The sequence below is a fragment of the Chroicocephalus ridibundus genome, chromosome 2, assembly GCF_963924245.1.
Source record: "Chroicocephalus ridibundus chromosome 2, bChrRid1.1, whole genome shotgun sequence".
Lineage (NCBI taxonomy): Eukaryota > Metazoa > Chordata > Aves > Charadriiformes > Laridae > Chroicocephalus > Chroicocephalus ridibundus.
In genome coordinates, this window is record NC_086285.1 from 137,314,206 (window position 1) to 137,328,936 (window position 14,731).

General features: G+C 41.1%; 1 protein-coding gene across 1 annotated transcript in view; it reads left to right on the forward strand.

The window, feature by feature from the left end:
* Positions 1-498: 498 nt before the first annotated feature.
* STMN2 (stathmin 2) overlaps positions 499-14,731 on the forward strand; it is a 39,840-nt gene continuing 25,607 nt past the window's right edge. Inside the window, exon 1 of the mRNA XM_063327094.1 lies at positions 499-770. Within this exon, the coding sequence (XP_063183164.1) occupies positions 752-770 (19 nt within the window). The 5' untranslated portion in view covers positions 499-751. The remainder of the gene's footprint in view (positions 771-14,731) is intronic.

Below are 14,731 nucleotides of genomic sequence, written 5' to 3' on the forward strand. Positions count from 1 at the left end.
GAGAAGTGGTTTTTGACTTATTTTCACATTTATCCTGGTTTTGGCTTTGCAGAACCCTTTGAGAGTGTGAACACGTGCAGCTGCCATTCCCCAAGTTTTAGCAGAGTTCGAGTTGTCCAGGATTAGGTCAGGGGATATTAAAATAAATACTGAAATGCAGGAACATTCAGCATAAAACAACTGTATATGGAATCTGTATACATTTGTAGGAAATAGGATGCAGAGGTAAAAATAATCTGAGCATCTGTTTTGCTGAAATGGTTTAGAAAACCTCTTGCATTGATCCTTTCTTTTTTGTCATGTCTTTGGAATAAGATGTGTTAAAATGAATTTGTGCATGTTTTACAGGTAGCAACAGCAGAGCCTTCAACACCAATAGGCTTTTTTCATGTAAGACATAAAGCATTTGACATGGAATGTACTATTAAAGCCAGACCGAGGGGGGAGAGGCATTCAAGGACTGATTTCCATTTCAAACTGCATTCTGGCACTTTGTACTCCAGCACCATTGGTGGATCAATATTTAATGCCCAGAGATTCTGGCTCTGCAGGAGTCATGTCAGGGGACCTCTAGAGCCAATCTGCTTGGGTAGAGGAGTGATAATTATTCATGGGCTCCTGCCTCTTGCTCCTTCTCTTGCACAGCCCCACTCTGCTGACTCAGTGCCTTATTCAGTCTTCTCTCCCTCTCTCCACTGCTGTAGCTGGACCCCTTTGCCTTCACCACCTCTGAGAGCCTGCACATCCCACCATGGCTAAAACAGCAATGGGTAAGAAAACGCATCTCTTTTTCTTCAGCCAGTACAATGGCCACTATTTCCTAGGACTGCTACCTACACTGGGTGCTCTTCTCAGTGCCCCTGAAGTTTAGAAAAAATCAAGACAACGCTGACCATATTTTTAATTTCTTTGATCAGAAAAAAAGGGAGGGGGTGTGTGATCCTGGGGCTCTTTTAAAGTCCTAACCTGAGATCAGATTAAGGATTTACTGATGGGGGAGGTCAGCACATGAGCACAGCCTGATTTTGAAACGGCTTTCATTATTTTAAAGATGAATATATATATATTATGGCATTTTAAAAAAAAAAAAATTAAAAAAAAAAGAACCGGAAAGTTATCCCCGCTATAAATATGCCTCCCATCGCCCCGATACCCCTCCTCGGCCGGGGCCAGCGCTCCCCTCTGCTTCCGAAACGAACCGCGTGGGGAGGAGAAGAGGGAAAAGGAACGGCACCACCGAGCGGCACCGAGCCCGGCGGGGGCGGGGGGGCTGCGGGCGGCGGCCCTTGGTTGGGGGGGAGACACCGGGCCGGGCGGGGGGCCGTGGTGCCGGGGCGGGGGGGGTGCTGCAGCTGGGCGGGCACCTGCGGCGACGCGCACTGCGGGCCGGCCGCGCCCAGCCCGGCGCGGGGGCTGCGGGGGGGCGAGGAAGAAGGAGCCGCCTCTTGCCTGCTGCCCCGGCGCTGCCCGCACCTGCAGTCTGTCGGGGGGGGTGATGGGGGGAGACCGGGAAGGGAGGCGGCGGAGGTGGGGGGGCTGAAGTAGGTCACTGCATCATGGATAGCTGGTATTTTCTAGCGTTCCCACCCTGGTTTTCTTTCCCAGGGGGTTGTTATCTTGCGTTTTTCAGCTGCAAGCAAAGCATCCTCCCACCCGCCCCGGCTCCCTTCCCCCGCCCGCCATCCCTGGCCGGGAGCCGCACCCTGCGCCGCCCCCCGCCCCACCGCTGGGCCCCGGGGAGCGGGCGGGGCGCTCCCCGCCGTACCCTGGCCCCGGGGATCCTGCGGGTCTCGGGGAGCACTTTGTCCTCGGGTCCCTTCTGGCCACAGACACCCCCCCGCCTGTCCCGGCGGCGGGGGCGCAAGGCAGCAGCCCGGCTGCGGCCCCTTTGTTCGAGGGAGGCTGCTGGAGTGGGTGGAGGAGCGGAAAATCGCAGTGGAGGGTGTGGGAGCGAGAGATGGGAAACAACTGGCTGCTGGAAGCATCCAGACCCTATTACTCCTTGATTTTTCTTTTTTTGGGGTGGGGGGGGATGAGGCAGGACCTGCGCTTGACGCATTCAAATTCAAGTTTTTCACAATCACTCATCATTAAAGTCATGCACACACAAATCCCACAAAATGAGGATGAAGCGCTCCAATGCGATTATTACCCTTCCCCAAGAAGCAAATCCCATTCAAATTCCCATTCTGTGCAGGCTCTGCTATCACTTTTAATCATGTAGCACAAAGTTATATCGAATCCTCCTGGTGCTGGCTGTAACTGATGCATTATACATTTCTTTATCTGAATGCTGATGTTCTGCTCCCGAGGAATGGTGGGGATTGACAGCAATTTAAACCTGGCTGTGGCACCACTGGGAACAAGGCATGAGACAGCTGTAGGTGCAAATAAAGGAGGGATACAACGGCTGTGGGAGTCTGGCCAGCCCTGCAGTGCCGAGCACGCCGTCCCCTCCCCACTGCAGCAATCTGGTAATCAGTATTGATAATTTGTAGTCGGTCGGAGACTTATCACTGCAGAAGGCCCTGTTAGGAATTCTGTCACTAGGGAAGAAAGGACTCTTCAGCCGTTGATTAATGATCTCGCAGCACACAAACATAAAGGTTCCTGCAGCAAGAGAGATGCCTGGAATCATTAGCTTTGCCCAGAGATGGATTGACTATGCCACGCCAGTTTGCCTATTAATACCTGGTTAACAAGCTACATATACAGGCAATAAAAAGCAGTGTAACTGCCCAGGTTTCTAAAAATACTAATTAGAACAGCATTCAATTACAAAAAAAAATGAAAGAAATTTTATTAAAAGCATTTTCCCTCTTTAAACTCAGAAAGGTTAAAGATTCTCTTCACCACTGCTTTGAATCTTATTCTTCCTTGCTGTAGTTTTCTGTAGAGAAAATAAGGATCTAGACAGTATATTAGTCATACGTCCTCAGTCATACACATTTCCAGTTACTGCTAAATAAGCTACATTTGTTTTGTACTCTAGCTTTACCCAATAGACCACTGAGAGAATTACAGAGTGCCTGATTTTTTTTCCCCCGTTGAGCACTGTGTTTTGCAAAGTGGCAATAAAGGCTAGATCCTGCTGCCACTGGAGCCAACAGAACATTTCTAATCAGCTTAAGCTGGCCCGTTATTATGTTTCTGGCCCTGGTCCAGCAAGGCACTTTAGTAGGTGTCTGAGTTTGAGCATGTCAATAGTCCTGCTGGCTTTGGGCAGAACTCTTCACATAACTCAGGTTAGGCAGATGCTAAATACCTTGATAAGCCTGTGTTTATATTCTGCCATAGAAAGCAAAATTAAGCCTCATTTTCTCTTAGGCTCTGTTAAATAAAAGGTTTTCAAGGAAAGCTCCTTTGGCTTATGTAGGAATTTCAACAGCTGCAAGAACTTCTGGAGCTCAGTACAACCTGAACGCCCATTAAGTTCTTCCTTCTGTTTAGTTTACATAGTATATGAATGATGCATACCAGGCACACATGCACAAATCTAGTTAGTTAGTTAGTTAACTTATATTTAAGGGTGTCTTATTTTAAAATTTCATCTAACATGACTGTATGACTGTACAGAAATTCTGGGGACTTTTATATTGCGTCCTCCCCTTGACGCCGTCTTCCAAATGAAGTCTGGATTGTATGGACGGATTCATTCATACGTTATGCTCCCTACCATATGGGATGTGTGTAACATAAATGGGCAGCTCCTGCAGGTGGGGTCACTACAGACCTGATAGGCCACGTAACCTGGTTGGATAAACTTTCTTAGGGTATGTACATGGCAGTGTGAGGGTGAAGCAGTTAGTGATGCCCCTGGAACTAAAAAAGGTGTCTGAAACCATTATTTCATCGTTTCCTTGCAGTGTTTAATTTAAGGAATATTTATTATGAAAACATCTTCAGACAATTACCACATAGAAAATCTCAGTCACGGTTATGGTTCTTGTTTATTTTATAGGAAGTTGTTTAACAGAAATAAATGGGATATGTGTTAATAATGCTTTAAGGAAGTCTTTTAATTCGGGCTCTTTTTGAGGTAGTCAGGAATTCTGTGAGCTGATAAATGGGTGGGATTATGAGGATACGGGAATTCAGGCAGCCCCACGATGCCTCCTTTGCATATCTCAGTAAGACTGATTAAACTGTTGTAAAAGTACTTCAGAGTTGTTCTTCTATTTTGTCATTTGCATTTTAGTTACAAGCTCAGACCTCGATACTTAGCTTGATGGATGCAGTGTCACTCCTAAGTTTGTCTATTAAATGAATACTACATTATTGTTTTATCTGGTATATAAACATACATATGAAGCGATAAATAAGTGTACGGTTGTTGAGTTTAACTGGTTCAATTATTTTAATAACTAGTTTGGTTTTTTTTACTGCAAAGGGGTAAGCATTCTGCCTCTGATCTGCCAGTGCACTTAAACAATTGCTTGATCTTCAACAAGTGCACATGAGTGGTCATCTGGACATCAATGGCAGCGACAAGCTTCAAGTTAAACAACATATGGCTAAGCACCAGCCGGAATTTGGACTGAACACTCTCCTTTCCATATTATGCAGTTTTTAGCAGAAGGTTTTAACCTTTCTCTTTTATAAATAAATACGATTCTTCCCCTTCTATAAATAAATGAACACAAGTCAGCAGTGAATTATTTTCAACAGTCAGAAAACTACTTATCTGAATAGACAAATAGGAAATTGCTTTAAGATGAGAACATATGTAGACAAGATTCAGAAAAGAGTTTTTGTCTCATAATGTTAGCAGAAATGTGATTTGAGTGAGACACCATTTTTCCAGATTTTGTCAAGATCTAGCAGAAGAAACCTTTCAATTAATTTATTTTTCTGAGAATTTTGATTACTAAGCTAATATAGAGTTGCTGGCAAGTACAATTCACTAGAGAACTGAAGGTTAACACCTATTCACATTCTTTTCCTGTTTTTAAAGAGTGGATTACTCTTTCTGCTATTGAGAACTGAGGCAGTAATAATTTTAAAAACAGCCCATATGGCTAAGAATTTATATTGCCTCAAAGCAGTTCTTTACTTACCCTGTGAAGTGTACAAGCAGGAGGATGGAGCGTCATCTCTTCTGTCATCTTATGGAAGAGATCCCATAACATGCTGAGGAAATAAAAATAAAATTCAGCAGCTTGAACACTTCCAAAATGTTCTCTCACCTCCACCTCCATCACCTCTTTGTCCAAATATAAGCTCTATTTAGACTAAAGGCTTCCCTGTTTAATGATGTATTCCTGTAATTCATTCACTTAGTTTTTGCCAATTTGAATTTCCTTTCATTAATTAATTAAGCCTGGAAATTATTTTTTTTTATTTCTCTGGTATTTGTTCTACAGTAGTACATTTCTCTAGATCACACTTTGCACAACTATTTTTTTACTATAAATATATGTGCAATCTAACCTCATGGTTAGATTTTTCTCAGGTGACATTTATACTCATTTCTTTTGAAAAGAATTCTCCATTTTCAAATTAATAGCATTAATTAAAAAAAACCACTCTTTACAGAAGAGAGATGGGACACTCATATCCAGCAATATATTTAGATAGCATTTTAGCCTTCGAAGACTGTAGAAAATTAACTAATTAGTTCTCCTAAGAGCCTTCTGTGAGGAGGAGGCATTATTATGTAGTCTGAAACACAGAGATCAGAGGGTTCCCGTGACAGGGAGGTCTGGGCAATACTTGACCTGTGCAGCATTTTCATGTAGGTCTAATTTAACTACCTTATTAGTTCACAGTCAAAAGGAACAAGACATGTTCAGCGCTCCTGAAGAACATCAAGCCCTAGGTGTCTTAAGTAGGCATCCTAAAATGGCGTCACTCCAAATAATTGATACAGTTGGAAAATTACCTCACTAAAAGCTTTGCTAAAGATTGTATGGCAAGAAAGCCACCACTTGAATGTAAGGGACTGAGGGTGGCTCCTTGCCCAGTGACCTGTGGGCAACCACGCAGCTCCCCCCAGGCTGTATATAGATTGAGTACATTTACCTTTCAAATTATGTTATCAGACTTCAAAGCCCTTTATTCTGGCACCCTCCGCAGTTCTGCCCAATGCTTTAAGGAGGAGAAAATATCACATCATGAACCAGCAGTGCTTGCTTACCTCTGCAGTAACTACCTTAAAAAATCCAACATTAGTTCTCCACACAAGTCACCTTTATAAATTAAAACTGTTGCTGTTATCATGTGGCTTGTAGAGAACATGTCTTCTTCAGCAGTATCCATAAAATGGGTGATAGATGAACCAACTTTGCAAATGAGTCTTGCCTCACTGGAGCCAGTGGAGTTCAGCCACTGGCCTCAGCAAAACCAGCTGATCCTTAGCCCATGGGGACACAAAAATCCGTAGCTGATTTGGAGGAATGGCTGCTATTCACAATTCTTTCTAGGCTACACGCAATCCTCATGCTATGAATTCCATGGATACAGTCTGAGGTGGTGTTGATTTTCATTCAGTTTGAAAATACTGTTGATTCCACTTGGAAATGTGTGTTCCCATGTGAACATCAGCCGACAATTCTACCTGGGGCACATTATCTCAGTCCTGAAAGGTGCTGGGCACCCATGACTACCGTGCAGGCAGTATCTATTGCTCTAGTTCTCAGCACTTTACAAAAACAGAAAAAAATTGCTTTGGAGACCTCAGTCTGCAGAGACCTGCATCCTCGGTCCATAAAATGGATGAATGCAGAAATGTTGGCCCCTGGGAACAAAATATTAAAGACATCTTGCATCCGAGTAATACCAGCATACAAAGCTGCTCAGTAATTATTTGATTTTCTCTTCCACTTACTATGTTTTTCTTTTTCCTGTCTGCTAATACATAATTTAACAAATGAAATGAATTTAAGCTCTTTGTGACAGGATGTGCTGTTAAACTGATGCACAGCGTCTACACGAAACATTAGGCTTTGCTGAATACATTTAGCAATGTTATTTTTTGTAGGTGTAGCTGTCTAATCCAAGAAGTTAATAAATAAATTATAATTTATGCATTCATTCTAACACACAAAACATCACTGTTGTAGCAGTTATTGTGTGGAGAAATCATGATCATTCACGTACACAATCACGGAAAAGGATTGGTGGGGTTTGGTGGGGGTTTTTTTCACCAGTTTTGAGCCAAGGAGGTGGGTTAGTTTAAGGAGGTGACTGAAGATAGAGTTAGTAAAGCTCTAAGGCACCTGTGGTGGAATGCAGGTGTGACTGTACCTCCACAACACGTCGGGAAAGGTCAGTTCTTCCGGCCATTGCTAAGGTCTTCCCAGAGTAGGTGTACTCATCACCCTATGACCAGAGGGAAATACAGGGGGGAATGGTGAGACTTCAACTGTCCCTTGGGCGTTTTACCCGCAGCCACAGAGAAGCCCTTATTTGGTCTTCACCATCATGGTGGGAGGAAGAAGAGGTGGCAATGCATGAGGTCCTCACACTCAGCCAAACATTTGGTGTTTGGTCTCCAAGTGTGGCACTGGGATGTGGTGGCCCTTGTCCCTGCATGTCTTCCCTCCCTGGACAACAGCAGAGCCACCAAGCTGTGGCCCCTTCCCTCCCTTCCGTAGGAATGGCATCATGCTGGAGAGAGGACAGGAGAACTCACAAGAGGAACCATGACCTCCACCTACTAACTGGGAAGCTCTGGTTTATAGGACCATCGCTGGATTTTGCACGATACAGCTACTGGACAAAAAATAGAAACAGCTGTGGGAACAGAAAATAAAATTCAAGTTTTATTGGGTGGCAATTAGGACCCTTCAGCTTGAATCCCTCATTTCTGAAAGACATTGAACCCAAGTCTGGCAGTTCCCAGTCCAAGGTGCTCACAGTTGTACCAAAGGGCAGGAGTGAGACACCCAGCAATGTTTCTCGTCAGCTGTCCCTGCATTTATGGAGGACCCTGTCCTATCTCTTTGTGAAACATACTCTCTGAAAATAGGCTACACTAATTTCTTCAGAGGACAGGACTGTTTTGGAAGAACACGCAATTCCCAATATTAGGGGATTAAACATTTCAAGTCTGAGACATCCTTGCTTGTAGAAAAGAAAGTAGCAACCTACATACAATGCAGCACCAATTTGAAGAACACAAATTGTGGTATTTATGGATTTTCATGACATCCCTGCAACTGTGTAGGAATTTGCAGAATCGCATTTTGGCTTTATAAGCCTGAATTTTTCTTAAATATCATTTTAGGCATCTAGCTCCTTTACTGGATTTGTCCCTTAATCATTTTATGACCTGACTTTCTCTTCATTAAGATGGGGATAATATCTTATACTTACCTCAGATTTGGGATAAGAGGTTATGTCCCATACTGCATTGAAATGTGTAACAATGCTCTAACGTTATAGAAGTTGCAAAAATCCATACCAATCAGATTAGGAAACAGAACAATTTACCTTCTAAGGCTGTATTAGCATTCTGTGCTATCCAGGTACTTTTTATAATCCTTAGGGAATTTCATAGGTAAAGAAAAAATAATGATACATTTATTTTATACTATGGATTGGCGTAGAAATCTACAAATTGAGAATTTAACTTAAGCTGAGATATACTTTACCTGAAGCTAGCTAAGGCACTTCTTAATGTTTCAGGGTTTTACATTAAATTTAAATATTTTCACTAGTCATTAAGCGACTATGTAACTATAACTTTTGATCTTGATAATATTTTTGATCTTTCCTAAAGTTGTTGAAAACACAAATTGTCCTTTTTGCCTAAGATTTCTGATAGACACATCTTAAAATTCATCCTCAGGTTTCCACTAGGATGGGTCCTAATGGGATTTCATTGGCAGGGCTCCCTGAAGTGTCTAGTATTATTATGGTTATTATTTTTTCCATTTCAAAAGACTGAATAAATCAAAGCCAGGTCAAAGATGAACAAAAATTTTTACCTACATTTATATATAAAAATGTAGCAAAAATTAAATTTTTTGGTTTGCTAGTATATTTGTACTGCAGATCCTCCAGTTACCTGGATGGAGCTGTAAGAAATGTTTGCGCACTCCTAGGAAATCTTTTAAATTAAAATGAATGCATGAATCAAGCTCTATAATTTTTCAAAGACATTTTTTGGAAGTGAAATTCCCTTCTGTAACCCATTTTATTAGCCTTTACTAAATACCACATTTAACTATTTTGATATATTTGTTTCTTACATCATTCCTTTGAAAAGAAAGACCAATTGATGTCACTCATCAGTCGTATTTACAGTCACTTGGATATACAGTCTTTGTCTCCAGGTACCGGCTTTTATTCAATTTATTACGTAGATGTAACACAAAAGACTATTTCTAAGCTAATATCTTTTCTATGTGTTTTAGATAGTTTTTGACGCTCTCAAGACTGCAGTCACAGAGCTTTTGCTATTATATGTTGTAGATAGATAGGAAAGAAGCTCATACTCATGGTGGTTGGAAAACCAAAATGTTGAATATTTGTCAACAAAATACTTGTTCTCAAGGCAAAAAGCTTCTTGCTGGGGAAACGATGTTCTACCTCTAAACATCATTATTTTCTAAGTAGAATATCAATAAGGACTTCTTAGGAAAAGTAATAGTAAGATATTTATTTTAATCTGCATTGAGGATTCAGGTTATTCGCTTTTGAAGTACATTCACATTTTTTGCAGTGAAACATTAAGAGAAAAACCTTACTTAGAGAATCATAGTGCATTAGGTTAACAGTGTAAAGAAGTTCACCTTCTAGTGTGCAAGGTCTGAAAAACAGAATTAAATATGAGAGAAGTACTTTCAAGTGCTCTGCAAAATTGTAATTATTGGTATGCATAGCTTGCCAATGCTATTCTAGAGCGTGGCATCCTGATCTCTTCTGCACGAAAGATGTGAACAGTACTGTAAAGTACACCGTGTTATGGTTCTTAAAGGGTAGCTACAAAGAAGATGGAGACTCCCTTTTTCCAAGGAGTCACATGGAAAACACAAGGGGTAACGGGTACAAGTTACTCCTGGGGAGATTCCGATTGGACACTAGAGGAAAATTTTCCACGATGAGAACAATCAGCCATCGGAATAATCTCCTCAGGGGAGTGGTGGATTCCCATCACTGGACACTTTTAAGATTCAGCTGGACAGGGTGCTGGGCCATCTTGTCTAGACCGCGATTTTGCCAAGAAAGGTTGACCAGATGATCCTTAAGGTCCCTTCCAACCTGGTATTCTATGATTCTATCATCCTTTTATTTCTATTTCATATGACTCTGAACTTTCTTGTGAACAATCTGCCATCCTAATCAGAGTTTTCTCTTTCCAATTTCCAGCGCTCCTCTGGTCCACAGTGACTAGGAGGAGCAGTGCATGAAGCATCACTATCAGCCCATGTGGAGCCAGTCATGTCCAATACAAAGTGCCTTCAGAGAAATTAGTTGTAAAGGTTGAACATGTCTGTCCCAGCCATGGTTGAAGCCTGAAATCAGATGTTTCAATGACTTACTCCACAGCCAGGCCTGGGCAGATTTTTCATATGAGGAATGATTTCCTGGCACGAAGTGCTAGAGCCTTTCAAACAAATACAACAAGTGCTCGTTTAGTTTACCACGTGCAAGCTGTGTATTTTTCCCTAGTCATCTTCCCAGAAATAGTGAAATGATTTTTGCTAAAAGCTTCTCCAAAATGCAGCAAGAGGCAGCCCTCCAGCCAAGAAAACTGTAGGCCAAATTGTTGTAATTTAACAAAGTAATACTCAGCGGAAGGACTCCCATATTTTCTAATGCAGTGCAAGTAAAAAAAAAGTGACACCAGATGGCAAATAGCGATGGCTCATGGTGGCGTATGGGTCACACATTTCAGTGGCTAAGGTGTGCAAAGGCCAGGAACACCAGTCTTGCTGGAATTAGATCCTAAAGTAATACAAACCTATGGTAGTAGACCCATGTTGGTTTATGTCTGATGAGCCCCCTTTTTTTCCTTTAAATCTGATGAAGCGGCAGCTTAGGAAGTAAACATCTCCATTATTTTGAAGAGTCGTATGAAAGCCAGCTATGCTAATAAAGGAGAATTTGATTATACAGGAAAAGAGACTTTTTTATATGAGAAAAAGAATTTGATTATATAACAAAAGAGAAAAAACAGGCCATTATAAGTTGTCATTTGGGTATCTCCAGCTCCTGTTACTTTTATAACACACTGAAGATGTGACCAAGCCAGGCCTGGAAGTTCCATAAGTCTGTTATAAAGGACAGGCTGAACAACACAATTTGATTTGCCTTTAATGACAAACTTTTGATGCTGGGTTATGCTGGTGCACAGCGCCCTGGAAATCTAGCTATTGCAAGACCCTTTTTTATCCTAAATGATTCAAGCACCCTCACACCAGAGCCCCACCGAAATCAATGGAGCTTCTTTGCAGGGATTGACTCCTCATGTGGTTAATTTAATAGCAGAGCAGTGCCTCCGATTTCTTCAGGATCCTCTCTGTGTAAGTGGAGGCGAATACTGCAGAAAAAGAGAGGCAGAGAGACAGAGAGATAGACAGCTACAGAGAGATAAATAGACTGACAGAGCAAACGAATTCTAGAAATCTTCAGTAATATTTCAGAACGGGAAAAAAAATCAATAAATCAAAAAACAGTATAATAGAGGGAAGGAGAAGAGAAAGATGAAAAACAGAAGTGGATCATGAAAGACTTAATTGTGAGCAGTCACATTACTGAAAGTCCATATAAATTGTTATAGCTTAGACATCTATGCATCAAATTTACATCTTCAAAAATAAATGCATTTCTTTTATGCAAATCTGAGTAAAGCTATTTAAAACACAGGTCACTTTCTCTGACCAGTGGTTCTTGTTATAGTTTTATTGTAATGTCAACTGTAACAAAAATATCCTACCAGCAATTGTTCTATCTCAGACAATTTAATCAATTCTGAATAATATACTAATTTCTTTGAACAATCATCATGGTTTCAAAGAAGAGGCTGTCATTTTTTATTTTTCTTTTTTTCTCATTCATTTTGCACATCTTCTTATTAAAGTACTTAATAATATTTATAATCTATGCCTAACTGTGATAAATTTTAGCAATATGCTGTTGAGTGGTATCGTTATTTTCTTAATGGAGGCAATCAAATGTTTGAATATATGCATAAAGACATGGCAGGATACAATAGTAGAAGTATAAATCAGATAATTAGTAATAATAGCTGCATAGATAGTTTAGTTAAAGATCATACAGAAAAATCTGAAAGCCACAGAATAACAGACATGTGATGAATAGTTCAGAAAATAGAAAGCCCCCCAGAAAGCATCTATTAGATAAAACTTAAGTGCACCGAAGTCAAAGAGGACTTTCCGACTGACTTAAAACAAGGCTGTGATTTCATCCATGAATGATCTGATTGCTAATAAAACAGTATTAGTTAACTCAAGATCAGGAGTGACAAAAACTTCAAACTATTGTAATTAATTTTACTGGGAGTTAGGGTAAGTTCATGACAGTAGAATGACGCAGGACATGGGCCATATCTTCTACGTGGGCTTCTGGAGGACCACTGATAAATGGCCACAGTTCAGGGCATGCTCAAGCTGAAACTTTATTTTAGCATACATGTTTTGCATGCATTTTTCCTCAGGCTAAGAAAGGATGTGACAAATTGGAAAATGCTTGTCACCTAGCAGGAGTCAAAGTTATTGAAAATTTCATCCATCACTTCACACAAGCCACTCCATTGATTGTTGTCACTGCCCAAATCAGTTTTACTAAAAAAACTCCAAAGAATATCCAATTAAATAAATCTCTCAGATTTATTTTATGATCTGGATTAGATCTTAAATTTGACCTATATAAATGTTTTCAATTGTGCCAATTTCTGGTTAAAATAGGAACGTTTATATCCACATGCTCTATTTCCAACACAATTTTATGGTTTTGCTCAATAACAAAACTTGCAGAGAGTCCAGATCTGTTGTGCTGCATAAAGTAATACTCACTGATGACCAGACTGTTATTTTATTTGCAACCGTTCCAAGAATGAAATGATCATTTAGATACAAAATCTTCCCAGTGGGGCAAAGCCAGAATTTAAAAGGATAGTGACAATAATTCTCCTTATTTACTTTTATGTATCTTTTTTATTGCCTGTGTCTATTCTGTATGGCTTATTGCTTGCTTTGCAAGCAAGCTTAAATGCTGAGAGAGTTTTTACCAAATCTGAAAAGTTACTTGGAATAGTTGCATTTCAAAAGATGTAAGATGACTGGGGAAGTGGTCTATGGTGACGGCCACATCTGAAGTCCAACAGCTGGACAGCTGGGATCTCTCAAGACAAGGTGTTCTCAGAACGTGGCAAAAGGAAACCATGAGGTTTTTTGTCAAGCAAGGAGGTCGGATGGAGGGCAGTGAGTGAGTAAGTGACTGGGGAGAGAGACAGGAAAGGAGCACGAGGGGTTTGGTTCTACAGTGTGCTGGGGATGAGCTCACCAAGAGTCTGCAGCTAATGCACAAATCCTGAATGATAGAAATAGTGCAGAGCTCCAGTGAGATGAGATGCATTTTTCTGGGGAGAGCAAGCACTAAAAGGTGGGTATAGCAAAGAGGAGTGGAGCTGGGGTTGTATGTTGCTAGCAGGCCCTCCCTCCCACAACAGCACACATGAAATTGAGCTCACTCAATTGAACTATGAAGAAACTGGTTGGAGGGACATCTAAAGGTTATCTAGCCTGTCCTCCTTCTTGAAGAAAGACAATCACCACTTTGCATAGCCAACTCCTTAATGGATGATCTCACAACTTACCAAGCTGTGATTTGTGGCTGTTGTTCCTTCTTATTTAACTGGAAGAGTTTGAGTCTGTCATTTCATTGATCTTTCCTTCAAGCAGTTGTAAGCAGCTAGCATATCATGCCCAAAGAAACAAACCTGGCCCCCTCCACCACCCTTCACAGGCTACATGCTTCAGGTCCTTCACCTGCTTGTTAACCCTCACATGTTCCTCCATGTCCCTATTAAATTGGGGGGCCCAAAAACTGGATGCAGTACCTCAAGTGCAGCTCCACAGCACCAAATACCTTCAGTCACTGGTGAATCCAGCCTTCCCTCCTGTTTAGTCACACACATCTCTGCTTCTGGCCTGCTTCTTCTCTCCATTTCCCCAACCTGACCCCATTAAAAGAAAGGTGGAAGAAATAGCAAAAAACCCTTCCTTGTGAGACTTTCAGGGCCAACCTACATATGCTCAATTTATTTCTGTAAATTTATTTTAAAAAAAACAGTCCCTGCCCCAGTACCTGTTCCTATTTTGTTGCTTAGACTTCGTCTTTCAGCATTGACACTTATGGGCTTATGCAGCCACACACTGAAACATCATCTGAAATCTCACTTGGGCATTTGTACTCTCTTTATGACTGTGTAGAAAACTAGCAGAAAATTTTCTTATGTCTTTAAATGCTGTGAAAATAGATTTTCACAGTGAACATGTTGACCACTGAAATGTCTAGAAGTAGCCCAAGTTTCTAGATTTGTGGACCTGCCAAAAGATACTTTTCCTAGTCATTCTGCTGCCTGCTTGTTAGGAGATAACACCAAACGAAAAGATGAGTTTTACAGAATCTGCCTCGTATAAACATGGTTGATCAGGGAGTTGCTGTCATTTTTGCTTCCTCTGTGCAGTGCTTTCAAAGTCCTTCAAAACCTAAAGACATTATGTTTGAACCAAAGGATTTCTCCAGGGATAAACACACC